Here is a 27,906-nt window from a genome sequence, read left to right as displayed (position 1 = left end):
CATTGGTTCTTGCAACCACTGATAAAAACTTTGCCACTGCTAATGTTCTAGTGTTTGTCCGGTCTTCCAATAGGAACCTGACATGGTGAGCCTCTGATTTTCCTGGGAAAGGAACCAGCAAGGGTAATATCAGTTCAGGCCTGGCTTGCTCATATTTTGCACAGTGCAACAAAATATGTTTTATGGAATCGATGTCTTGAGCACACGAGCAAAGTCTGTCCTGGTAGGGAACTCCTCTCAACCTGCCATCCAACACTGCAGAAAAAGCCACCTCTATTGGTCTGTCACCCCCCAACTGTATTACCTGGGTTATGAAGGCGCTCTAAAGACGTTAAAGCAAAGATTATGGGACAATGCACACAGTGACTTGTGATCTCGATCACACGCAGTCTGTAGTCCGCTGGCAGTAGGAGTACAATATGGGCATGTCTTTAAGTTAACATCTTACATTAAAAACCTGAAACTGTTCTTAACTTGAAGCACTGCTTTAGCTAATAGGGCCTCCTGCTGCTGCCAGAGCACGATTTCTGTTCTCATCCTGAAGCAAAGTTCTTAACCCGAGGTAATATTTCTGGGTTAGCAGAGTCTGTAAACTGAAGCGTCTGTAACCTGAAGCGTCTGTAACCCGAGGTACCACTGTATTCTTTTCTTCATGTCTTCTGATCTGGTTGACGAAGGATAAACGCTGCCTAGCTGGAACTGAAATTTAAGAGGGGATGGGTGGAAAGAGGAAGTCATAACCTGCGTATATGACTGACCTTTCTTGCAGTAGAGTGACTTTTACCTCAACTGGGGGTACAAACAGAGGCGGAGCTAGCTGCTCCGGCCCCCATGCTGTGCACTCAGGGGGGGGCAGGGTTAGCTACTCGCAGGGAGTGCTGCCTGCAGCCAGAAGCGAGTGTCCCTGGGGGGCGGGGCGGCGATGTCACCCCCCCCCATCAGGGATGACACCCAGGGTGGGCCACACACAGCACCCACCCCTTCCTCCGCCAGTGGGTACAAACTGGTAGTTTGTGAACTGATGGCTCTGTAAATCGGGTGCAGGAGAACAGAATGTAGATGTGAGCCAAAGGGTGACTCCAGGGCAACTCAAGAACATTGAGGAAAACTGTTAGGATAAAGTTTGAATTGGAGAGTTAAGCTGCTCTCTAGATGCTGCATCCGGTAACAAGATCTGACATGGCCAAAGGCCAGGGATGTTGGCAGTTGTAAGCAGTTGAACGGCTCAACTGGATCAGGCCAAAGGCACATTCAGTCCAACATCCTGTTCTCATGGTGGCCAATCAGATGCTTCTCTGAGACAGGAAGCTCACAAGCAAGACCTGGGAATCCCCACTTTAAATGAGATTCAGGAGCATCCTGGCTCCAAGACTGGAAGCAGAACATAGTCATCATGCCTAGCAGCCACGGATAGCTCTATCCTGCATGGATTTGCCTACTCCTCTTTTAAAGAATTCTGGTGCTGGAGGAGACTCTTGAGAGTCCCATGGACTGCAAGAAGATCAAACCTCTCCATTCTTAGGGAAATCAGCCCTGAGTGCTCCCTGGAAGGACAGATCCTGAAGCTGAGGCTCCAAGACTTTGGCCACCTCATGAGAAGAGAAGACTCCCTGGAAAAGATCCTGATGCTGGGAAAGATGGAGGGCACAAGGAGAAGGGGATGACAGAGGACGAGATGGTGGGACAGTGTTCTGGAAGCTACCAGCATGAGTTTGACCAAACTGCGGGAGGCAGTGGAAGACAGGAGGGCCTGGCGTGCTCTGGTCCAGGGGGTCACGAAGGGGCGGACATGACTAAACAACAACAACTTTTAAAGCCATCCACGATGGTAGCCATTATTGCATCTTGTGGGAGCAAATTTACTATGCACTGTGTAAATAAGGATTTTATTTTGTCCAACATCCAGCTTCATTGGACGGGGCCAAGTCCTGATGTTATGAGAAAGAGAGAACCTCTCTCTATCGACTTTCACCAAACCATGCGCAGGTGGTGCTGTGCTCTAAACCACCGAGCCTCTTGGGCTTGCCGATCAGAAGGTCAGCGGTTTGAATCCCCACAAAAGGGTGAGCTCCCGTTGCTTTGTCCCTGCTCCTGCCAACCTAGCAGTTCGAAAGCAGCCCAGTGCAAGTAGATAAATAGGTACCATTGTGGTGGGAAGGTAAACGGCATTTCTGTGCACTCTGGCTTCTGTCACAGTGTCCCGTTGCACCAAAAGTGGTTTAGTCATGCTGGCCACATGACCCGGAAAGCTGTCTGTGGACAAACGCCGGCTCCCTCGGCCTGAAAGCGAGATGAGCACCGCACTCTCATAGTCGCCTTTGACTGGACTTAACCGTCCAGGGGTCTTTTACCTTTTACCTTACCTTGCATCATGTCCCGCTTTACATTTTCTCTAAATTAAAAAGGCCCCCAAATTGCAATCTTTCCTCGTGGGGGAGTTGCTCCAGCCCCTCAATCATTTTGGTTGCCCTTGTTTGAACCTTTTCCAGCTCTATATCCTTTTCCAGGCAAGACAACCAGAACTAGACACAGTATTGCAGGTGCGACTGCATCATAGATTTTAATAATGGCATTATGATATTGGCAGTTTTATTTCAATGACTGCGTCACAGAATTCACCTTGTTTCACAGCTACCACTCAGTGACACAACATTTTTGTTGACTTTCACAACCCAATACCTCTTTCCTTGCCAATTCAGGCACCCTAAATGCAGTGCTTCTCTCCCTGATGGTATGCCGCAGTACAGAACCTATAATATATAAACCACACAATCCTCTTCCTCTTGTTATGTTTTATTATTGACTCAGTAAATCACATAGTTGTATCCAGTGCTTTTTTTCCTGGGGGTACTCAAGGATACGCAGTACTGGCATATTTTTTCTAGAAGAAAAGCACTGGCTGAATCCTATATTTCTTTACTGGTAGTTGTGACGCCTTTTTTTTTTTTTTTTTTAAAGCATGCAATCCTTTTTCCTTCTTACCACTTTGAGCAATCTGATGTCATAATACATAGTTTACGTGCTACTTGTTTTGACATGTTAGGAAAGCATAACAGCTGCAGCAGAAGCTACAAACAGAATATCAAAGGAGACTATTAGCATCAGTGAATACCTGAGCCAAAATCATGATATCAGACACTCCTCAGTGAAGACTGCACTTGTTTTACAAATGGTTGAGTTTTAGCAGCTGTTATCGGAAACAAGACAACCCCTAGTCACTAGAAATGGGCAAACTCTTCCTGGGTTGACTTGGGAATGGAAGTCTCTCATAGTCTGCTGACTCCCAGCATGCTGTCAGCTAGTATATTGAGCTGATGTAGAAGAGGGAAGGAATAATAAAATCTTCCTCTTGCAGGGAGCGTCAGGATAACAGCATTACGAAACATCAAGCAAAGCAACATGTAAAGAACGCAACATTAATTATGTCTAATCTACGGACAAGAATGTGCTGTGAACAAATGCAGCTCACATTTGCTTCAAAGAATTCCATTCCTAAACACTGAGAGAACGCGGGAACTGAGAGAATTTCTGTATCTGCATCCACTTAGTTCCCCGACAACCGGGCTTCTATCACATTTTTTATTTCAGAATATATGCTTTCCCCCTTAGGACTCTTCCTGTTATCTCTTAGCTCAGTTGTGCTAATCACAGGCAACGGTGAGGTCGTGTAGAAGTGGGTTGTTTCGTGTCAGAGTCAGCAGCTGAGGGAGACAGAATATCTCCTTACTGTAAAAGAAAAAGACTGAAGTTAAAGGATGCTAACAAATCCAGTGATAGGGTTGGGAGGTGGGGAGGTTTTTTGGTAAAGGTCTATTAAATCAGCCAACATGGTGACTAGAAGATTAGACAACAGTTCTCATCGTACAACTTTTATTGGCCCTTTTGAGAATTGCAGTCCAACATCTGCAGCCCATCAAGCTGGTCACCCACTGCACATCTGTCCTGCGCAAGTCCAGAGCCACAGTCCCTCAGGGGCAAGGGGAAGCGGCCACCTCAGGATTGTTCAGGCTGTTTTGTCAGCCTGCCAACCTTCATTTTCATTTTCATTTCACTTTTAATTTGTATACCTCTTTTCTATATTACTATAGAAAAGGCGATTTACAAGCTGAAGAAACAACAAAACAGATAGATCACGCACCTTATAATAATCTGATCCAATACCAAAAAGTCATAATACAAACATAACTTTAAAATATACTACTTGTATCAAATAAAGCAATATTCAGTTGGAATATAATAGTAAACAGTAGAATTATATGTCAGCCAATAATGAACAGTTTACAATAAAGAATTACTAAACTATAATCAATAAAAATAATGGAAGGTCACAATGCATAAAATACCACAAAACATCCAAAACCATGTAAAAGGGTGGGACATGCAAGGCAGCTGTAGTGACAGGTCTAGGTTTTTATATTACCAGTTTCTCCCACACAAGTGGGCATTGTTTGGCCTTTGAGAGCAACCCCTAATGAAAAGGGAAGAAATCCCTCACGTTAACCTCTTGATTATCTGCATGAACCCCAAACACCATAAAATAAAGACAAAAGGGCTTTCCGTTCCTCACTCGGTAAAGTTGCCGGTTGAGTCCTTAGAAATCATGCATCTTGGTTACCTGGTGTCGACAGGCAGGGGAGCAGTACAGAACTGGCCCCAAACAGGAGTCTCCTCTTTATTCCTCCTCCAGGTCTTGTGACGATGCTGCAGCATCACGCTTTTCATCTGGCACAGCGGGGCAGAGTGGGGCAGGAGGCCTTTGCCCGCGGTCTGCTGCTTGGGTCTGCCAAACACAACAAGGGGGTGCGAGGGAGCAACAGGGACTTCTTGTACATGCCCCATTCACATATTTTGGGAATGATAATAATAATAATTTATTATTTATACCCCACCCATCTGGCTGGGTTTCCCCAGCCACTCTGGGCTGCTCCCAACAGAATATTAAAAACACGACAAAAGAACAAACTTTAAAAACTTCCCTAAACAGGGTTGCCTTCAGATGTCTTCTAAACATCAGGTGGTTGTTTATTTCTTTAAAATCTGATGGGAGGGCGTTCCACAGGACAGGTGCCACTACCAAGAAGGCCCTCTGCCTGGTTCCCTGTAGCTCCACTTCTTGCACTGACTGAGGGAACCGCCAGAAGGCCCTCGGAGCTGGACCTCAGTGTCCACACAATATTACCAGCCTTCTGTAAACAGCTCATGTTTCCCCAGCTGTTGTTCCATGTTTCCCCCCTATCCCATTTACCCTGGGGGTGCCCAAACTTTTTTCAAAGAGGGGCAGATTTGATGAAGTGAACATGTGTGAGGGCCGACCACAGGGTCCGGATTGAACCTGCCGGTGGGCTGGATTAGGCCTTCAAAACGGGCTGTGGACATGCCTGATTTACCCCCACCCCGAGCCCACTAGGAAATAGTAGCATAAACTCTGCCAGTGTGCATGCCCTATATTTCTACTTTCCAGTCCTTTGATGGGTGTTTAGTCTTTTGCACGTGCAAGGAGATTCTGGGAGGTTCATCCCTGCACCTCTTCACGTCCTTCCTGGGTGCACCTTCCCTCAGAACCCATTTGTTTGTTTATTTGTTTGTATGTATTTGTGTGTCCCTTCCTCTTTTTTTGACTGTTTAGAGTTTCCTAAGCTATACAAAAGGGAAGAGTAAAAAAAAAAAAGGGAGGTGGGGGAGTAGCAAGGTTTCCTCCTGGGTGCAAAAAGAGGGTGAAATTGCCCAAGATTATTTCCTGGCATGTTTGGGAAGTCCCATCACCTTCCCTTTCGGTAAAATGAGAGAAGTTGCTCCACAATCTTTTGCTCTGTCAGGTTTAGCATAGTAAACAAGCCTGCAAGGATGGCAGCTGGCAGCTGAAGAGCTCTTCTCTCTTGTGGCAGAAAGAACAAAGGAGTCAGATGACAAGCCTCCTGCAGGAAAGAGGGATGTTGCTTGCCTTCCCTCAACAATCTTTATATATATATATATTGCACACATTAACAACAACTACAGCAACAATTTACAGTCCCATGTTTACAGCTCTAAGCAAGAGAGGGTGGCCCCAATAATCAAGAAAGACAACAAGACTGAACCAGAAAAATGTAAACTAATCTCCCTATTCTCAGCAATGAGCAAACAGTGAAATGTTCTGATAGGGAACTGCAAAACTATTCGCCCACCTCTAGGGGTGGACAACTAGGTGGTTTGTTGGGACGCGGGTGGCGCTGTGGTCTATACCACTGAGCCTCTTGGGCTTGCCAATCGGAAGGCCGGTGGTTCGAATCCCCGCAACGGAGTGAGCTCCTGTTTACTCTGTTCCAGCTCCTGCCAACCTAGCAATTCGAAAAATAGGTACCACTGTGGCGGGAAGGTAAATGGCATTTCTATGCACTCTGGTTTCTGTCACGGTGTTCTGTTGCGCCAGAAGCGGTTTAGTCATGCTGGCCACATGACTTGGAAAGCTGTCTGTGGACAAAGGCCGGCTCCCTCGGCCCGAGATAAGCACCGCCACCCCATAGTCGCCTTTGACTGGACTTAACCTTCCAGGGGTCCTTTACCTTCACCTTTTTTTACCTGTTGGTGCCCCCTACTGTTCAATTTGTACTTTAGCAATATTGCAACTACCCCTATCCAGTGCTGCTCATAGTCTAAGGTGTCCTGGGGACAGGGCAGTTTCTCTCCTGCTGCATGCCAATGGGAGTGTTTTTCTTTATTTCAAAGAAAATGCAATCTCACACATTTGTTATTAACATAAATTGAAAACGCGTCTCAGAGAACTTACGAGTGAAGTGCCTGGCCCTGACTGTCAAGGGCAAGCAGATGTGGATGCCATGGGCTGTTTCAGGGATGTGCATGCCAGTGTTTTGAGAAAGAACCACCATCTTCAGACTGGGCCACCCCTTTTGCTGAAAAGCTGGAGGTTGACGCCCACTTCTCTGACTCTGTGGTGCTCAATGTCCCCATGTGGCCCCTTATCCTTGCCAATCAGGCATTCTCCTGGCAGGATGCTACTAGCTGGCAAGTAACACTTTCAAGTACGATGGTTGCAGTCCCTGGGAAGGAATCGCTGCTTGCTTTCACCTGCCAAACTAATGAATAATAAAGACGTGTCTTTGGTCTGTGTGTTCCTTGGCTGAGTTTGGTGGAAATATGGGAGGACTGGGCTGATAAGGGAAGTGGTTCATAATACAATAATGTGCTTCTAGGTGAATGATCTCAGTGGGTGGATCTTCCCCAGGAAATTGACAAAGGTTCAAAGTAATAACCCTCTGTTATTTAGGGGAAGGGGAAGGGTAAAGGGTCTACTCTTGGGTGGAAGTTTGTGCTGCTGTTATATTCCACAAATGTGACTGTGGCAGAGAGTCTTGTGAAGATACCTAGGCTGCAATCCTGTACACATTCACCTTGGAGTAAGTCACATTGGACTTAATGGGCCTTACTTTTGAACAACCATGCAGAGGACTGCACGGTCAGCTAAGCAAATCTTGAGAGGAAAGGGGGACAGAGAGAATCGTGAGAAGCACCTCAAAATTGTCCGTTGTTACTTACATGATGATGCTGGTGCTGAATGAGGAGTTGCTGCTGAGAAAGGAGATCTCAATGTTGGTGTCCGAAGTCCTCCTCGTCTGCAGGCGAAATTCTACCAGGCTATGATACACTAGGCAACAGAGATCACATTTTGGGCAAAAAGCACTGAATATCTTTAGACTCCGGCTTTAACAGAAGATGGCTGCTAATCTTTTGCAAAGCCATCCATAATTTACCCCTCTTCAAACCTGTAGCAGGAAACCCCCCCCCCCCAATCATTCAGTTTGTACAAACTTCACACACACTCACACACTACATACGCTACGCTTCTGTTATAAATTCATAGAAAATCAACCATACATCGGATTTGCACTGTTCCACTTTTATTTTACTCCATGAAGGAAGGACTACAAAATGGGTAAGGTTTGATACAGGCCAGCCATAATCCCTTGAACATCCCAGCACATCCACAGGAGCCCTGCCCAGTTGCTATGCCAACCCTGATGGTCTCAGACAGAAGACCATCAACAACACAAGGGACTGCATACACGAGTGGATTCAACACGGACTATAACAAAAGAACAGTGATTGGATTCCCCCTCAGGGGGCAGGAAACTGCGACTATCTTTTGTCTTCTGAAAATGACTCATGGGGAGGGGGAAAGGGGGAACCAGCCAGGTGACAGGACACTCAGGTTACCACCACCACCACCCCTCCCTCAACCCCTCCTTTCTGTGATGTATGCATGATGTTTCTGGGGGTGGGCTTGACCTACAGCAGGGGTCTGCAACCTTTAAGACAAAAAGAGCCACTTGGACCCGTTTCCGAAGGGAAAAAAACTGGGTGCCGCAAAACCATTGCGACATTTAAAACAAATATATCTCCGGAGCCGCGATCTGACAGCGGGCAGGAAGGTGACGTTGGGACGGTGCGTGACTAACGCACGCACCGCCCCCATGCGACGTCAGAGCCAGTACAGCGCACGCCACAGTGGGGAGTGTCAGGGCGCACAATGTGCCTCCTCCCCTCGCTAGTATCCACCCCGGAGCCACGGCAAAGGTGTAAAAGAGCCACATGCGGCTCCGGAGCCGCGGGTTGCTGACCCCTGACCTACAGGATGGGAATTTCAAAAGTCTTTATAAGACCTGGCACACCATTTTTTCTCTGTCTTTCCTCTCTCCTGCAAGTGAGGGGAACACCCTGTTGCAACAGTTCAATAAAGGCCAAGCCTACAGGCTGCTGATTTGCTCCAAGTTATCCTGGTTGGTGTCTTTGTTTTTTTGTCCAAGGGAGCCCTCGGATTTTTCCGTTAACAAACCATTTAACTGCTCCTTTGTTAAAAGTTAGAGTTAGGAACGGACATAATCCACAGCTCTGGATGCATTTTACAATTTTTTCGGAGCTGGTTCCTCAGCATCAGAGACCTTAACACTACAGACTGAACTGTTCTATCTCTGACCATGAATGTTTTTTACTGGAGCCAATTCACACATTCAATTCCAGCCATCAAGTGTAGAGAAATCAATTCACGCAGCCAGCATTAGTGAAGCATTCGCCCCCACGAGCCCCTTTCAGATCTTTCAATCGTACATGCTACATGTGCAGGGGGGAGTAGGATCATAGCAGCTGTTTCCACCCCTGACCTACACGTTTATCTGAAGATCTGCATAGATCAGGGGTTGCCAGCATGGAATCAGCATGACTGAATGTACCTCTTACGGGGCCTGCGAATGGTCTCAGTAAATATACCCTCCAAATCCATAATGCATTAGACTGTTTGCTCCTCCTGCTAAATTCCTGTTTGCATTGGCTCAGCCTCTCCTACGGTGAACATGCCCCCTTCAACCTACCCACAGTTCATTGGATTCTAGGACAGGACACCTGTTTTAATTTCCATTCTGAACAGAAAAGAGGTGCAAATAGCATCTATCTGTAAGTATGCCAATGGCTGGCATAGGTTTTTTTCCCTTTGGGGACCAATGGGAAGGGGATGCCCCCACGTTTTGTGGCCCCATCTATTTTTCTTTTCTTTTAAGATGTGGAAGCCATTTTCTTTTATGCTGCACCCTCCCTCCTGCCATTTTGTGTTAGGCCGTGGCACTGTGGCAGCCATTTTGTACGACTAACACCCAATGCGCTTTCCTCAAAATTCCAAAAGTGCTCGCTCTGGCCCCCCAAAGATTGGTAGTAGATCATGGCATTGTGCTCCACCCATGCCCTGCAAGTTTATTTGGTAGTAGATCATGGCATTGTGCTCCACCCATGCCCTGCACAAAGCCTAGATATGTGCTCTGGGTGTCTAGAGGTCTCCCATGTGACTGTGAAAAAACACAGCTCCCAATCATATGGAGAGAGATGCGCATGGGCAGGCTCTATGCAGGCCTTCAAACAAATGTGCACAAGTCAGATGTGTGAGAAGAGTGCATGAGAGCCCATTCCTTACACTACATCTGTAAGGGGCTCTCTGTGGGATTTTGATATTCTCTGCTGTTGCCTTGAAATAGCAAGAAAATCTCAGCCCTCTGGATGCACTCACCACAGTATGGAGCTGATGCAGCTGTGGTCAGGTAAACCTTTACCTCTGTCGATAGTTTCCCCACGTGGACTCCTCCATTGTCTAGCAGTCCTAAAACAAGAATAAATGAAGTTTCTAGTCCTTATGTCAGTGAAATACGTGACCTGGTGAAATTCAATATGTGAGAGGAAGGCTGAATAAGATACCCAGCAGTCAAAGGGGGGGGGAGAGATTTTCAGTCCTCAGCATAGCATAGCTAGCAGATGTAGAATATACGGTATGTGAAATGAGAAAAGACATCTCTCTTGTTTCGCTAATTGTGCATGGGTATACAAGCTGTCAAACGCATCTCTTAGAAGAACTTGGGTTTAGGGTATTTGGTTTGAGAGAAAGAAACAGAGCCTTTGCAGACATGTACGCTGTATCTATGTATGCGTCACGATGGGCGGGGTATAAATAAATAAATAAATAAATAAATAAATAAATAAATCATCATCATCATCATCACCACTGAAGATATTTCTGTCACTTTGTATTAAGCATAAGCAAGATCAGAATCTAGATCACAAAACAAGACCATCTCTCGGCTCGTTTCTCAGACATCCCTTTGGTGATTTTATTTTCCATTGTCTGAGCAAAGAGAGGGAATGAGAACAAAGCAGTTTTGTTACTAAGAGACTGTTATGGTCACATTTGCAGCTCAGGGCAGCACACATGAATTTCCTCTCCTTTTATCCTCACAACAACCCTCTGAAGTAAGGAGACGGACCAAACGGTGACCTCTGAGCTTCGTGGATACGCTGGGAATTGTGGCCAGGTCTCCTCAGCATAGCACAAGACTGGCTCACGGAGGAAGTATATGTAGAAGCTTCATAATTTTGAAGGTAAAAATACCAACTGGGATCAGGGGAGGTGTTTTGCTACTCCTCTTCTTTGGTGTTAGCTGTCACCACAAGTAAGAGACTGTTTGCTTGAGCTGACACCCGGCACCTTGCCAAGGGCTGCCTCCTGGTCCAAACCAGGAAAGGTCTGTGATTAGTGAAGCAAAAACCAGCACAGAGCCTAAGGCCTGGCTGCTTCTTTGAAGAAGAGGAAGTGGTAAACTCTTTCCTCCGAACTACTGTTCCGCAATGTGAAGCAACCCATCTCTCTCAAACAGAGAGACCTGCTGGTAGCTCTGCGAAGAAAAACAAAAACACCCCAAGAACAGTATATCTGAAGGAGCGTCTCCACCCCCATCGTTCAGCCCAGACACTGAGGTCTAGCACCGAGGGCCTTCTGGTGGTTCCCTCAATTGAGAGAAGCCAAGTTACAGGGAACCAGCCAGAGGGCCTTCTCGGTGGTGGCGCCTGCCCTCCCACCAGATGTCAAAAAGAACAACAACTACCAGACTTTTAGAAGACATCTGAAGGCAGCCCTGTTTAGGGAAGCTTTTCATGTTTGATGTATTACAGTATTTTAATTTTTTTGGAAGCCGCCCAGAGTGGCTGGGGAAGCCCAGCCAGATGGGCGGGGTATAAATAATAAATTATTATTATTATTATTATTATTATTATTATTATTATTATTATTATTATTATTATTAGAACAGCACCTGTACCTGCGTTTCCCCCTCTCCTTACAGACCTAAGAACAGCTGGGGTGGAGGCTGGGAGGTCTGGTTCTCTCCAAGCCTTTAACCAGAGAAGGGATCAGGTATTTTCCATCCCAACACCTGCCCAGCCTTAGTCGGAAGGGATGTGGTAGGAACTGGTAGGGAATAACCCATCCCTGTGATATCTCTGTGGCGACCAGAGTATGGAAAAGCCAAGTGGTAGTAAAAACCAGAGAAACTCTGGCTTGAGCTCAGTATAGAGTACAATGCAAGACAAGTGGCTTTTCACTTGAGGGTGTATCAGAAAGACAAAGACAGTTGTAGCTCGGAAGTCAAATGGAATCCGTTCCGGAAGTCCATTCAACTTCCAAAACATTCACAACCCAAAGTGCAGCTTCTGATTGGCTGCAGGAAGCTCCCGTCAGACGTTTGGCTTCCAAAAGAACGTTCGAAAACTGGAACACTCACTTCCGGTTTCCGATCATTCGGGAGCAGGAACTCCCAAGGCGTTTGGGAGCCGAGGTACGACTGTACTTCATTTTCAGTCTCTTTTATACATGAATGCCTACGGTACAGATAAAGGCACACAAATTGGATCTCCAGACCACTAAATGTGGATCCCAAACTGGACTGCAGTTCTAGATCTGATTATCGGTCACCTCAAATGATGCCATGTGCGCAGGCAGGCAGTTCATGGGTACCAAACACACTCATTTCGGTTAACCTGTGTCGCTGCTCAGGAGGGGGAGATCACCTGCCTGGGTTACCTGTCTCATGTTTCCCCTCCTGCTGCCGCCTGAGAGGATGGCCACCAAGGTTGGCCAAGGGCTGACTTTTCTCACTCTGCATGGCGTCAAATAAGCCCGCTTCAGAACCCTTGCTTTGAGACTGGCTTGTTTAGCAACTAACCATTTAAACCAGAATTTCTGATTTGCACGCATTGCGGAGAATATTTAACTCTGAAAGGATTCTCAGCAGACCTCTTTCTCCTGGCCGCACAGGAGGCAGGAGGGTGTGAGCCCGGTGCTGCTTTGCTGAGGCTGATTCATACAGTGCCAAGCCACAGTCTGAAGGCAAAGCAACTCACGAAACAATTGGCAGGGGGGCTTGCATCGATTCGGGCTATTTAATCTTACATCCTGCCATTCAGAGTTTATGTCTGCAATCCCATCTATTTCCTACCTGCGTAGAAATTACAACATGATTGTTAAGGACAGTAAGACTTCAGCTCCACTCCTGACAGTCAAGACTGGATCCCTGACACCTCTCCTACACGCAAAATTTCCAGCCAAATTCTGGATTTCTGGATCCCTCTGCATGCCTGATGCTGCTTCTAATTCACCCAAGAGACAAGCTGAGCAACATACCTATTGTTGGACAGGAGAGGGGGAAAGGGGGAAAACAGTCCAGGCAGTGGCCAGTTAGGAAATCCTTGTAACTCGTGCAAGGGAAAGCCATCATGGGGCAGGGGTCAGTCAAGGCGCTGATGTAGAACTGCACCGATCTCATATGGTCGCAGATCAGGTAGTTATAGCCTGAAGAAGAGGAAAACAGCATATAGAATGAGGCAAGCACTCCTGATTATCAACTCAGCGGGTGGAACAGCATTTCTCACCTTTGGCAAAGACTGTGCATCCAGAAGCCCTGGGTTGCCATACGTCTGGGAAAACCCGGACAGGTCCTCTTTTCGGGGGCCAACACACCCATCAGGGTGGATTTTAACATTTTAAAGGAAATGTCTGGGTTTTTTTTCAGATTTTGGGGGGCTTGGAATCCACCCAGAGTAGAATTGTTGTTGTTACAACAGAAAGTGTCAAAAATATTTATAGGAATCTGATCTCAATGTAAACATCACCATAAATACATGGAGCACCATATGGGGTAAAATATATTTTAAGGCTCTATCAGCCCATATTATTTTACCACTTAGTTACGTTTCTCTAAATAAGTATCAGAGAAAATTCAATAAAACTAGTGTACATATAACACACCAGTTAAGCTATGAAACTCAATCCCACATGTGGTGGAGAGTCTCTACAACAATTAACTTTAACGACCTTTGGCTTTTTAGAGATTTAAGAGGTACCCGTATTTCTCTTTCTGCTTAGTTTCAATGTATCAATGTGGGGTTTTTTATCTATTTGTTTGCCCTGGGCAACAAGATAAAGTGACCGACAAATTTAATAGAAATAATAAATTGAGGAACTTGCTGCCATGGGTTGCATTCATTGCTAAGTGAATGTGGACATCAGTGCAAAGATTTCTGCCCTTGTGCATCCTGCTGCCTGAGGCAGCCGCCTCACCTTGCCTTGTGGGTGGGCTGGCCCAGCTGGCAAACCTGCTACTACTTTGACAGCACTCACTGGACTTGAATAGAGGGACCTCCTGATATAGTCTGCCTCCATTTCATTGAAAACTTGCAATGATAAATGGTCAGGAGTGATGAATGGCAATGAAAAGCAGCTTCTATTAGTAAGCTTACCAGATGATATAAAACGGGGACATCCAGGCTGATCTCTGCCGCCATTGACATAGTAATCAATGTGGCCAACAGGTATCCGGATACCAAAATCTGAAAGAAGACCTGAGTTAGGATTGCACTTCTATCTCGCATTCAAAATATTCCATCTGGATATTCAGGGCAAAGTCCCAGTTAGAAGGGTTGACCACAAATGGAAAATCCATTAACCTAATTCACAAAACCTGTGTGTGTGTGTGTGTGTGTGTGTGCGCGCACACACACACACATATGGGGGAGGAAGAGATCTTATCATAAGAAAACCTGGCGTGCTCTGGTCCAGGGGGTCACAAAGAGTCGGACACAACTAAACGATTAAACAGCAACAAAACAATGTGGTGTGGATCTATAAAATAGACTTTTTTATTACAATTTGTAGATTTTAGTAATGTTACTATAAATGCTAAATATAACAAAGGGAAAGTATTAGCACTCAGAAATTAATAACATACACTATCAAAGCACACACTAACAGTGACCCAGCAGTTGTTTATAACTATTCTTAACTGATCATTTTATTGTTTTAACCTTTTTGCAAAGTGCTCTGAGGTTTTATTGCACCCACATTGTGTGTTGATCTTGTGAAATAATAATAATAATGATGATAATAATAATAATAATAATAATAATAATAATAAACAACTTAAATACAGTCGTGCAATTCACTGTTGTGTGCCAGCCAGAATGGGAGAAAGACTACTCGTATAGGGGAAAAGGCACTGTTATATGTACCCCAATCTCTGAGTGGTGAGAGACTTCAGGGTTGTGAGAGCATATCATGGGTTTGATTTCACTGGGATGCAGGTCACTGGTTTCTTTATGATATATGGCTTTAATTACACACACATATAAGCTGGAGGGTTTCACAGCATTAACACTCCAGCCAATCTTATTTCCCAGTTAGCTTTCTTTGTACTCAGCGCAGAGAACAAATCTAGCCTCTCTGTGGCTTCCCAGCTCCAGGTGAGACTAGATAAAGGCCAGCCCTTGCTCTCCTACCTATAAGAGGACATGTTCTCCAGTCAGGCAAGCAGGTGGAGGAAAGACCTGCCCTCTCCTTCTCAAAGCATCACTAGCTTCTATGCCAAGACACTTGTACTTGAACAACATTTTAGACAGGTAAAAAGGACTTAGCCGGGGGCATTAACTAGTTTGACCACTTCAGCAGTTCCTTCTCCTACAGACTACCATCTTACAGATATAAAATCATAGGCTTTGAAGGGACCTGGAGGGATCTCCATCTCTCCCCTTTGCTTATTTTATATTATAAGCTCCTTGAGAACAGGGGTTTGCCTACATTTGCCTGTGGAACTCTGTAAGGCACAAGATATACAGTCATACCTTGGAAGTCGAACGGAATGGAATCTGTTCTGGAAGTCCGTTTGACTTCCCAAACGTTCGGAAACCAAGGTGCGGCTTCTGATTGGAGCTTCCTGCAGCCAATCGGAAGCCGCATCGGATGTTCAAGTTCCAAAGAACGTTTGCAAACCGGAACACTCACTTCCAGGTTTGTGGCGTTCGGGAGCCAAAATGTTAAACTCGCAATGCATTCGGGATCCAAGGTACGACTGTACTGATGGCAGTCACAAAAAGTGAGCAGCCAAATTATCTTCTCCTGGCCAGGAATATAGAGTGGTAGGGACAACATTCACAAAGTGGCCACCTTGATTAGAGAGCTTGGACCTCCTGCAGGTTCACCACCGCAGGAAGCAGGGTGTTTGGGCTGGTATCTTCATAAAACTCGGCTCCAGCTCTCCCCATTGCAGAAGGAGGGGCAAACAAAGGGCTTGGGAAGCATCATGGGATTGGCCAGTGCAACCAACGTACTGTCTGCATCCGTGTGAATGGCTTCCACAAAGACAGCATCTCCCGGATCTAGGCGCTCTTCGCGGCTGGCCTTGGTATACTTGGGCCCTGCAGGATCCAGACCTGGAATATGGAGGAAAAACAAGAGTACTACTATGGTCTGGGAAGTCTGTGGCTAGGGCTGGATTCTAGACACACCAAAGAGGCGATTCAGTTCAACGCGTGGTAAACTCATACAGGGAAATCCGGTAGGGAAAGATGGGACTCCATCTAGTGCCATCTAGTGTCAGTGTTATATTGCACATACAACACATATAAAACACTTTTTCTTTACCAATCTGGTCCTTGATCTCTCAACTACAGTGGTACCTCGGGTTAAGTACTTAATTCGTTCCGGAGGTCCGTTCTGAACCTGAAACTGTTCTTAACCTGAAGCACCACTTTAGTTAATGGGACCGCCACAATCTCTCCACTTCCTCCTGACCTCCCTTCCAGATACGCCTGCCCACTCCCTACCCTGCTTTCAGCCAGTCAATATGTCTAGCTCCACCTTATATGGGTGGGGGTACAGATTGTGATGTCTCCGTGATGCAGGGACGGGCGGAGAGATTCTGCAAACTCTCAGAGGTCTTTGCTACAAAGTCCCCCACCTTTGGAAACTTTCTGGCTGAAATATACTCAGAGTCGAGAGTGGATTTCATGCTCTTTATTCAGCTCATAGTGGTGAGGAGGAATGAATGAATGTCCCCTCAAAGTATCTGCTTTATATACATTATTTACACAATGGGAGCACGTGATTGGCTAATTCCGGAATTCTCCTGTAGGCCAATCAGGTTGTGGATTCACTTCCATCTTGGAGCTGGATTGGGTGGCCCCTGCAGACCAATCAGACTGCTGCATTGTTCTAGGACCAATCAGACTGCTGCATTCTGAATCCTATTGTTCTAGGACCAATCAGACTGCTGCATTCTGAATCCTATTGTTCTAGGACCAATCAGACTGCTGCATTCTGAATCCTATTGTTCTAGGACCAATCAGACTGCTGCATTCTGAATCCTATTCAACTCAGTACATAACACTGGCCCTGTCTGCTACTGCAGACAGTAGTCTGGATGCCCTCAGTAGCTTCCCACCCCATGCAAGAGGCCTCTCTCTAGGCTCAGGGCTGATCACTAGATGAGAGCAGAGGGCAACCCTGAGGCTTCAGTGGTTGGGTCAGAAGAGCCCAAAGATGCCCCCATCTTGGCCAAACCTGAATAATAGGCTGCGAGAGGAACAGGAGCAATGGCGCCCCCTCAGCCCGGCCTCCATTTTGCTTGCCTCCCGCTGGGCGACCTTCCAGGAGCCACCACATAATTTTGCTGCCCTCCTAAAATGCTCCCTGAGGAGTGTGCCCCCTTTTACGTCCCCCTCCAGACGTGGCCCTGGTGAGAGAAATTATAAATATAGCGACTAGAGAGCCCTGGGTGAAATATGCCCAGAGTCAGGTTTCCGCTAGCACTCTGGGTTCAGCAACTTTGGCGTTCAAAGGAGGAAAAGGTTTTGATGTTGTGCAAAGTGTGTAATTGCAGTTCCTTCCTCTGCAGGAAGATCTACTGCAAGGAAGACAAAAGCAGACAAGAAAATGTCTCAGGAGAGGTGCACTGATGCTCCTTCCAAATATGTAAAGGTTTGGGGTGGGTATAAATCTCTCTTTGCCTCATCTCGCCCCTCAGAACACCCCTTTGGGGGGACTTAAACAGGCATACATATTGCGGCTTTAAGTTCTATGGACTGAGCCCCAGCTCAGCAGGTCTCTAGCTCAGCCAAAGTGCCCTTGCAGCAGTTTAGCCCAAGAGCCAGACTCTCTTATGGATCCTGGATTTTTTGGCTTGTGCTATAATCCTCAACATTTTGTAGTGGCGTCCTACATTTTTCTCAACATCAACTTTTTTTCTTAATACACTGTGCCAAATAGTTTAGCTATTCCAATTAATTCTATAAATATTGAACTAAAGAGGCATCCGTATCCTTTCCAGCCCTTGATTTTGTGAATGTGTGTGTGTAATTTTTATTAATTTTTCTGTTTTACAATTTAAAATACTTGTTTTACATCCTTAAGATATCAATGACTTTCCTTCTTCTCTTTCCATGGTTCATTTTACATATCATAAATCCCTGCATATTTTACAAAAACTATACCATTAAGTATTCCATTATTACATCCATCTAAACTGTTGAATTTATCTGAATTCTGCCAGCGTTTTCAGCTGTATACAATTATTTCCCATATATTCAATATATTTCCCATATATTCAACAAACGTTTTCCAATCTTCTTTCAACACGTTCTTCTTGTTCTCTTATTCTATATGTTAAGTCTGTGAGTTGTGCATAATCTGTCAACTTAAGTTGTCATTCTTCTTTAGTTGGGACCTCACTCATTTTCTGTTTTTGGGCTAACCAAACATGGGCTACAGTGGGAACATACATAAATAATCTCAAAAAAGGTTTAAGAGGTTATCCAGCCCTTGATTTTTGATTGTGGATATGTCAAACTAGTCAAACCAGTAGGATTGCTAGAAATCACCTCGACAGGTGTAATGGCAAAGTGGCCAAGAATCCTTCATTTCAGATTTTTTTCCCCATGGGCTCATAGAATCATAGAATCATAGAATCATAGAATCATAGAGTTGGAAGAGACCACAAGGGCCATCGAGTCCAACCCCCTGCCAAGCAGGAAACACCATCAGAGCACTCCTGACATATGGTTGTCAAGCCTCTGCTTAAAGACCTCCAAAGAAGGAGACTCCACCACACTCCTTGGCAGCAAATTCCACTGTCGAACAGCTCTTACTGTCAGGAAGTTCTTCCTAATGTTTAGGTGGAATCTTCTTTCTTGTAGTTTGGATCCATTGCTCCGTGTCCGCTTCTCTGGAGCAGCAGAAAACAACCTTTCTCCCTCCTCTATGTGACATCCTTTTATATATTTGAACATGGCTATCATATCACCCCTTAACCTCCTCTTCTCCAGGCTAAACATGCCCAGCTCCCTTAGCCGTTCCTCATAAGGCATCATTTCCAGGCCTTTGACCATTTTGGTTGCCCTCCTCTGGACACGTTCCAGTTTGTCAGTGTCCTTCTTGAACTGTGGTGCCCAGAACTGGACACAGTACTCCAGGTGAGGTCTGACCAGAGCAGAATACAGTGGCACTATTACTTCCCTTGATCTAGATGCTATACTCCTATTGATGAGGCCCAGAATTGCATTGGCTTTTTTAGCTGCCGCGTCACACTGTTGGCTCATGTCAAGTTTGTGGTCAACCAAGACTCCTAGATCCTTTTCACATGTACTGCTCTCAAGCCAGGTGTCACCCATCTTGTATTTGTGCCTCTCATTTTTTTTGCCCAAGTGCAATACTTTACATTTCTCCCTGTTAAAATTCATCTTGTTTGTTTTGGCCCAGTTTTCTAATCTGTCAAGGTCGTTTTGAAGTGTGATCCTGTCCTCTGGGGTGTTAGCCACCCCTCCCAGTTTGGTGTCATCTGCAAATTTGATCAGGATGCCCTTGAGTCCATCATCCAAGTCGTTGATAAAGATGTTGAATAAGACCGGGCCCAAGACAGAACCCTGTGGCACCCCACTAGTCACTCTTCTCCAGGATGAAGAGGAACCATTGATGAGCACCCTTTGGGTTCGGTCAGTCAGCCAGTTACAAATCCACTGAGTGGTAGCATAGTCAAGACCGCATTTTACCAGCTTCTTTACAAGAATATCATGGGGCACCTTGTCAAATGCCTTGCTGAAATCAAGGTAGACTACATCCACTGCGTTCCCTTCATCTACCAGGCTTGTAATTCTGTCAAAAAACGAGATCAGGTTAGTCTGACATGACTTATTTTTCAGAAATCCATGCTGACTATTGGTGATCACAGCATTCCTTTCTAGGTGCTCACAGACTGTTTGCTTAATGATCTGCTCCAGAATCTTCCCTGGTATTGATGTCAGACTGACTGGGCGGTAATTATTTGGGTCCTCTCTTTTCCCCTTTTTGAAAATAGGGACAACATTTGCCCTCCTCCAGTCTGCCGGGACTTCGCCTGTTCTCCAGGAATTCTCAAAGATGACTGCCAGTGGTTCTGAAATCACATCTGCCAGTTCTTTTAATACTCTTGGATGCAGTTCATCTGGCCCTGGAGACTTGAATACATCTAGACTAGCCAAGTATTCTTGTACTATCTCCTTAGTTATTCTGGGCTGTGTTTCCTCTGCTGAATCATTTGCTCCAAATTCTTCAGGTCGGGCATTGTTTTCTTTATCGGAGAAGACTGAGGCAAAGAAGGCATTGAGGAGTTCAGCCCTTTCTGTGTCCCCTGTTTGCATTTCACCATCTTCTCCTCTGAGTGACCCCACGGTTTCTTTGTTCTTCCTTTTGCTACGAACATACCCATAAAAGCCTTTTTTGTTGCTTTTAACCTCTCTAGCAAGCCTGAGTTCATTTTGTGCTTTAGCTTTTCTGACTTTGTGTCTACACGTGCTGGCTATTTGTTTGAATTCCTCTTTGGTGGTTTCCCCCCTTTTCCATTTTTTGTACACATCCTTTTTTAATCTTAACTCAGTTAAAAGTTCTTTAGATAGCCACCCTGGCTTCTTTAGGCACCTTCCATGTTTCCGTCTCATTGGTATTGCCTGAAGTTGTGCTTTTACTATCTCCCTCTTAACAAACTCCCAGCCATCTTGAACTCCCTTTCCTTTTAGTATTACTGTCCATGGGATCTCACCCAGCACTTCCCTAAGCTTTATGAAGTCGGCTTTCTTAAAGTCGAGAAATTGAGTCCTAGTATGCTTGGCTGCTCCTTTCCGCTGTATAGTAAACTTCAGAAGAGCATGATCACTCGCGCCTAATGATCCTTCCACTTCTACCCCACTAACCAGGTCATCAACATTGGTTAGGACCAGATCTAAAATGGCTGTTCCTCTTGTTGCTTCTCCCACTTTCTGAACAATGAAGTTGTCTGCAAGGGCAGTGAGGAATCTGTTTGACCTTATGCTCTTGGCTGAGTTTGACATCCAACAAATATCCGGGTAATTGAAGTCCCCCATTACTACTATCTCCCTTCCTTTTGCATGCTTGGCCATCTGTTCCAGGAAGGCATCATCTATGTCCTCCGTTTGGCTTGGGGATCTATAGTAAACTCCCACAATGAGGTCACTGTTATTCTTCTCTCCCTTAATTTTGACCCAAATGCTCTCACTTTGGCTTTGAGGTTCTAAATCTTGGATCTCTTCACAGGTATACACATCCCTGACATATAACGCCACTCCTCCTCCTTTCTTGTCTGGTCTGTTTCTTTGAAATAGATTGTATCCCTCCATTATTACATTCCAATCGTGGGATTTATCCCACCAGGTTTCAGTGATTCCTATTATGTCATATTTAGTTTGCTGTACCAGGAGCTCAAGCTCATCTTGTTTATTTCCCATGCTTTGCGCATTAGTGTACAGACATTGAAGTCCATTAATCATTCCCCCGTGTCTCTTATTTAAGGATTTTCTCCTCCCACCACTAGGTCTGCATGCTCTTTGCTCCATTCGGTCTATGACATTTGGATGATCATCTTCATCAATTGATAGACTCCTACCTTCAGGAGCACTGTCTCCCTCCCCCACATTAGTCAGTTTAAAGCCCTCCTGATGAGGTTTCTGAGATTTTTTGCAAAAACATTCCTCCCAACCGTTGTGAGGTGCAGCCCATCGCTTGCCAGAAGTCCATCTTCAAGAAACTGCATTCCGTGATATAGGGCTAATATAGACGTTTTCCCTTTTTATTCTCCTTACCAGTAATCCTTCCCAGTCGGCCTTCAAAGAAATGGCCTACCAAACCCCCGGCATGGGCTCCAAGGCTCACCCCAATAAGGTGGATGGATTTCTCAGGCACCCCCAAGTCCTGAAATGTTAGGATGAACAGGATTAATTGACGCCATTTCATCGTATTTCTTCCCTAAAGCCCTCCAGAAGTTCCGGTAGATCTCATCACTGCTGCCTTTCCCTTTTTCTTGCAAGCCTTTTGTTTTAATGGTCACTAGCAACAGCTCCCCACATGTACAGCACATAGGAAAGCATCAGAACAGGGGCTGGTTAGAAAGCAAATCTATCAGTAGCATAGCATGTGTTACTGGCACCCCGGGCAAGGCAAGGATTGCTTCCCCTAACCTCCTGGCAGGCGTTGTGCAGGAGGCAACAAGGGAACTTCTGCGGTGGCTGCTCCTCATGGAGGCTGCTTGCCAGATGCTGTGTTCACCCACTCAGCGAGCTCCTGCTGGGAGCATCAGCTGGTGTTCTTGGGCAGGCTTGGTGGCATCCCAGCTGCACCAGAGCCACAGCTGCAGCAGGCCTAGGAGGAGGGTGGTGGAGAGCTGGCCGAGGCACCAAGCACAGCCTTCCCTGGCCATCTCTCCCTGGCCGCACAGCACAAGGACAGGTGCCAGCCGATCCCAGCTGAGTGGGCAGCTCTCCTCTCCGTGCTCCCACCACGGGGTGCATGCTTTTCTGGCCAGCAGCAGTTCTGCCTGGGGCAGGTGTCCCTTCACTGGCCATGAGAAGGAGGCACCGTTGCAGCCCTCAAGATCCAGGCCGCGCGTGACTTGCCTCCCCGCAGCTCTGGAAGGCAGCAGCCACACGAGGGAGCCTGTCGTGGGGGCGTTGGGTTGTGCCACGGCCCCCCTTGCCCCACCATGCTATCCACTGGAGGCTACAGAATGAAAAGTTGAAGAGGAAGAAAGGAAGAGAGGAATTCGCACACTGAGAGAAAGGAAAAGGAGAAATCCCCTAGGGCTTCTGTTGAGCTTTCTAGCCCCTCTGCTTCACACACACACACAAACACACACAGTCCTCCCCTTTCCTTCCTATCAAGTCTCCAGCTGAACCCAGAAGTCTCTCCTCCCTCCTCTGTGGGAAAAGGATCAGTTTTGGGCTTTAAAGAAAGTTAGAAAGAGAGAATAAAAGGGTCAATATTTTTAAAAGTCATAACAATTAACCAGGAACAGAGAGGAAGGGGATGAGTGGGGAAGCTGTTACAGGAGGAAGAAATGAATATGAAAGGAGTATGGAGCAGAGATGGAAAATGGCAGTTTGCAGGGGGGAATAGGACACAAATTTAGTATTAGAGGAGAAGAAATGACAGGAAATGAGTAAAAAGTTTGTGGGGTTTTTTTGAGAAGCACGGAGGGGCAGGGAAAATATAAAATTAAATCTTTTCAGAACTTAGAGCCTCTGGACCTGCAGATTCCTTCTATAATAGGGAGTCTGAGACAATGTCTTTACCTATCTTAGGGAATGCTGAAAAGTGGAACACCCTTTCAGGGAGGGATTAGATATATAGAGAAAATTATGTCCGTAATTGCCAGTTGATTGTGCTCCTCTCCACCACCATTTTATAGCTGGTTGGCCCATTTTCGTGAAACACCCAAACTCAGAAATCCATTTCCACCTACCAGCAACTTGCGAATAAAACTGGCTATTTCTAGTGCCAACTTCATCACATTTTCCACTGCGGCGTAATAGGCTGCTGTGCTGCCGTGGACCCAGTCGACAGCAATCACGTTGGCTTGGGCTGCCTGCAGCAAGGCCTTGATCAGCCCGTCTGTCCAGGAGGGCTTTGTGCCCAGGACTCTGAGAAGACAGAAGCAAGGGAAGAAGGCAGGAGCTCATGCAATGCTGACTTTTGCACTGGGGGGGCTGGAGCACTGCACCCCCCAAATCTGGAGAAGCCTGAATTCCAGCAGATAACTGTGTTTCGTTTTGCATAGTGTTTGAGGAAGTACAAATTCGGGAGTTTCACAAGCTATTAAAATGTGAACCGAACCAAACTCTTCCGGCATCCCTCGTTGCTGCTCATGCTTCTTGAAGATGCGGCCAGCAGAATACAAAGGGTGAGCACACTGGCCAGAAGGCAGGCCCCAGCAGCCCCTTAGGCTTTCTTGTGACATGCAAGGGGGTTCATCTGAAAACCCCGACTGCTAGGTTTCCGATGGCTGGTCTTGTGTTTTTCCTTAATAATGATTCTTCCCCACCACAATCTATTTTTCTTACATTCATCTTCACCTTGGGCCATCGAAAGTCCCCACACAAATGGAAAAGCTGTAAACAAGGGAAATGGCTGCCACTTAATTTAACTTTAGCTTGACCATCCATTTTTTTTGTATGTTTGTACCTGAAACCGTGGATTATTACTTTGGTTCCCAAGGTGGCATTGAAAGTGGAGTTCTGCAGGTCCTCCCGTGTGGAGAGCAGCTGTCCACAGCTGGGGTTGGAAGAGGAGAACAGGAGAAACTGAACTTTGAGACTGCTGCCGCGCAGCAAGCTTGCAGACTGGAAATCGGTGCACGCTTGGCTTCTTGCAATATTTTCAGACCCTGAAATGAGATGTAAGCAAAGTATGCACAGCCGGCTGTTATGTAACAAAAGCACTAAATAAAACTTGTGTGGTATTATTAAATGCTGCTTAAAACACCAGTGATCCGTTTCCCCAGTTTGCATAGCTTCTCTGAAGCTTCCCACATCCCATCTCTTTAACTATGCACAAGAAAAGTTGTTGAAAGTCTTAGAGACAACTTTGGATGAATCGTTTTTGTCTGCACTCTTCTGGGAACAGTGAAGATTTCAGCCTGGATTCTGATCTTATTTGGCCAACACTGGGGTGGCGGGAGGACTCTTATAGACAATTTATGCTGTGAAAGCTTCAGACTGTCCCTCCAATGCTACTCTCTCCTCAAGGATACAATAATATGTCAGGGGATCAAACAGGCCCCCCCACCCCACCCCAAAATCACCACCTCAGCATTCCATGGCTCAGCTTCCCTCCGCACAGGTACGAAAAGCTACTGCATGCAAGACCCTGGTGGGGTGTTTTGAATAAATCTTATTTTTAATCAATCTTATTTTTTTGCTTTCAAACTGAGAGGTGCAAGGGCCACCCAGGTTTGGTTTTAGATGATGATGATGATCTACTGTTAGTATAAGATAACAGAATCTGACAAAAGAAATAATATTAATCTTCCTCTGTATTTTCACCTTTCCCCCACCCATTTCTTCAAAAGTAAATAATCCATCTCCTTTTCAAACTCTGTTTGCCCGACTGCACAAAGCTTAGTTCCCAGCGCACATATTTTCCCACTGCGCAAAATGTTTCTGGCCAGGCAGAACAGATCCTGAGGGGGCCAAGTTGCCTCCCTTTGCTTTCCTGCAGCCCGTCTCCTTTAACCTGCGCTACTTGGGCCTGCAAAAAAAGAGGAGCACTGAGCATATGGTTGAGAGCTCAGCTTGAGAGATCACCAGTTGTGCACACCTCCTTTATCTCAACCCACCTGCATGTTCTGCATGCCTTCGTTTGCATTACTGTTTGCTGAGCTCACTGTCAAAATGCACCATGGTCAGAGGCATCCTGGCTCTCTCCACGTCTGCCATTCAAACTCCTGCCAGTATCTTCCTTACCTGCACCAACAAAGATGAAAAGCAGTCGTACCATGATCGTTAAGAGAGGACATCTCCTTGGGTCAGTAACCATCTTCCCTGTTGGGTCCTTCCTGGTTGTAGTAGATGAACGGGTGTGTGAACTAAAGCCCAGCGGATCGGTTTGGGGTCTTGGTTAATGGTCAACAGGCACTGCGGCTCGGGACACTAGCAGCTCCTTTCCCCTTTGCAGCAATCGGTTGAATCCAGGCGTCAGCTCAGTAGGAGGGGTTCCCAGTGCTGTTTTCTATGCATTTCAATGACCCCTCTGTTCAGACCGCTGGACAAACACTGGTGAATCAAAGCCACACAACCATCTGGCAGAGAGTCAAAGCCCTGTTTACTAACTCTGTTTCAAAAGATAGGGATGGAATGAAGCGGTTGATTGGCGGCCTCAGATCAATGGCAAGAGGCTGCGCAGAAGACGCTGCAAACAAGACAGGAGAAAGTCTATCTCCAAAGGCACTTTGTGCCCAATGAATTAATTTCTCAAGCTGCTGCAACAACTGCCCAATTAAGGCAAAGGATTGATTGCCCTGAAGGTACACCACCAGAATTTGCCCTGCTAGGACTGTGTGAAGCAATTAGGATTACCTGGAATGTGTGAAGGACTGCACCTGAGGAAATATTAATTTTTTGAACCTTTGATAGCTCTCTTGTCTGTCCCCTCGTGTCTGCCTGTGTTATTTATTGGTGGATGGGGATAAATAAAACTAGGTATCACAGGAGCCAGCTCCGAGGGGCCGTGGGGTTCTTTGGCTCCCTCAATGAAATATTTGAGGGGGCCGGGCCCCCACACAGATGATGTGCATTCCCATTCAAATGGTGCATGTGTACTGCACCATGTGATCAGTTATGTGGGGACCCCCACAATAATTTATTCAAGTTGGCACCCCTGCTAGGTAGAAGGAGTTTTAGTTTGCCTTAGCAGCTCAAAATGTCATTGCACAACAAGGCGTTCTGTGTATTGGGGACCGCCTTATGTCAAGATGCACTTCTATACTACTGGACTACTGCAACGCGCTCTACCTGGGGCTACCTTTGAAGGTGACCCGGAAACTGCAATTAATCCAGAATGCGGCAGCTAGACTGGTGACTGGGAGCGGCTGCTGAGACCACATAACACCGGTTCTGAGAGATCTGCATTGGCTCCCAGTACGTTTCCGAGCACAATTCAAAGTGTTGGTGCTGACCTAGAAAGCCCTAAATGGCCTCAGCCCAATATACCTGAAGGAGCGTCTCCACCCCCATCGTTCTACCCGGACACTGAGGTCCAGCTCCGAGGGTCTTCTGGCGGTTCCCTCATTGCGAGAAGCCAAGTTACAGGGAACCAGACAGAGGGCCTTCTTGGTGGTGGCACCCGCCCTGTAGAACGCGCTCCCATCAGATGTCAAAGAGAACAACAACTACCTGACATTCAGAAGACATCTTAAGTCAGCCCTGTTCAGGGAAGTTTTTAACATTTAACGCTGTACTGTTTTTAACACTTGTTTGGGAGCCGCCCAGAGTGGCTGGGGAAACTCAGCCAGATGGGCGGGGTATAAATAATAATAATAATAATAATAATAATAATAATAATAATAATAATAATAATAATTATTATTATTATTATTATTATTATTATTATTATTATTATACTGTTTGCATTTTTTGTGTTTTTGTGATGACCAATGGTTTCTAACAAATAAACCTGGCTAGCTGCTGACTCCCTGTACTGCTCTGCTCTCTCTCATTCTCTCCATGCCATCCTTCCTTTCAGTTTTCGGGTGCGCTGGTCTCAGAGCAGGCTGGCAGGGGAAGAGGGAAAACCCAGCTGGGGGAGGGAGTTGCAAGAAGCATCAATAACTGGAGAAAGAGTGAAGCCCCCATGCTGCCAGGGGGCACAGATCCTGCCAGCTCCACTGTTCTATGAGTCTATGCCCAGCATGCACATGCTTAACCACCTCCCCTGCCGACAGCATGTCTGGTGGCTGTTTGGAGGGACGCCATGAGCATACTGGCCCATGGGCCTAGGGCTCATCCCTGCAAAGAGGAATCCTGGACCCGCCAGAATTTCCCTGTTGTGGATTAGAGCATGGCAGTGCTTCATGTGCTTCAGTTTTCTTCGCCTCATCCTGTCGAGTCCTGGCCTTGACAGATACCCATGAAATCATTATCATCCATTAGTTTGCCAGCACTCCCATCACCGCCATTAAACTAGGGAGTTTCCCAGTATGGGGAGAATCCGCTAAGGGAAGTAAATCCAATCTAAAATCCCACATTAACGGAGGCACCTTGTGCTTCTGTTTCTTTGAAGGCGTGTGGTGATGTTTCATAGGTGCCACCTAGCACCCCCCCCCACCCCCCCCCGGCTCCCGTTCACTCAAAGGGAAAGATGCAGCATTCACAAAAGGCATTTAATCTGTTTAAAAGAGCCTTCTGGGGCAGAACTGCTGACGTGCTGCGCCAAACAGTCGCGTCAAACACCATTTT

The 27,906-nt window shown here is 46.2% G+C and overlaps 1 protein-coding gene across 3 annotated transcripts; it reads right to left on the bottom strand.

Annotated features, from left to right (window-relative positions):
* Nucleotides 1-2,777: 2,777 nt before the first annotated feature.
* On the bottom strand, nucleotides 2,778-26,195 carry PLA1A (phospholipase A1 member A). 3 transcript variants are annotated; one of them, XM_028712384.2, is made up of 11 exons: nucleotides 25,448-26,192; nucleotides 24,137-24,338; nucleotides 23,418-23,595; nucleotides 21,763-21,871; nucleotides 15,967-16,068; nucleotides 14,104-14,193; nucleotides 12,989-13,156; nucleotides 10,049-10,138; nucleotides 7,534-7,642; nucleotides 4,616-4,780; nucleotides 2,778-3,726 (listed from the first exon to the last, which is right to left on the bottom strand). In XM_028712384.2, the coding sequence occupies exons 1-11, from the start codon at nucleotides 25,467-25,469 to the stop codon at nucleotides 3,642-3,644; spliced, it is 1,320 nt and encodes a 439-aa protein (XP_028568217.2). In that variant the 5' UTR covers nucleotides 25,470-26,192; the 3' UTR covers nucleotides 2,778-3,641. The 3 variants fall into 3 exon arrangements, with proteins under 3 accessions (XP_028568217.2, XP_028568216.2, XP_028568220.2); XM_028712383.2 differs by having other exon boundaries at nucleotides 25,417-26,191; XM_028712387.2 differs by lacking the exons at nucleotides 2,778-3,726; nucleotides 4,616-4,780 and adding an exon at nucleotides 5,653-5,915 and having other exon boundaries at nucleotides 25,417-26,195.
* Between the last annotated feature and the right edge of the window lie 1,711 nt (nucleotides 26,196-27,906).

Source organism: Podarcis muralis, chromosome 17, assembly GCF_964188315.1.
Source record: "Podarcis muralis chromosome 17, rPodMur119.hap1.1, whole genome shotgun sequence".
Lineage (NCBI taxonomy): Eukaryota > Metazoa > Chordata > Lepidosauria > Squamata > Lacertidae > Podarcis > Podarcis muralis.
This window is presented reverse-complemented; position numbering and strand designations above follow the sequence as displayed.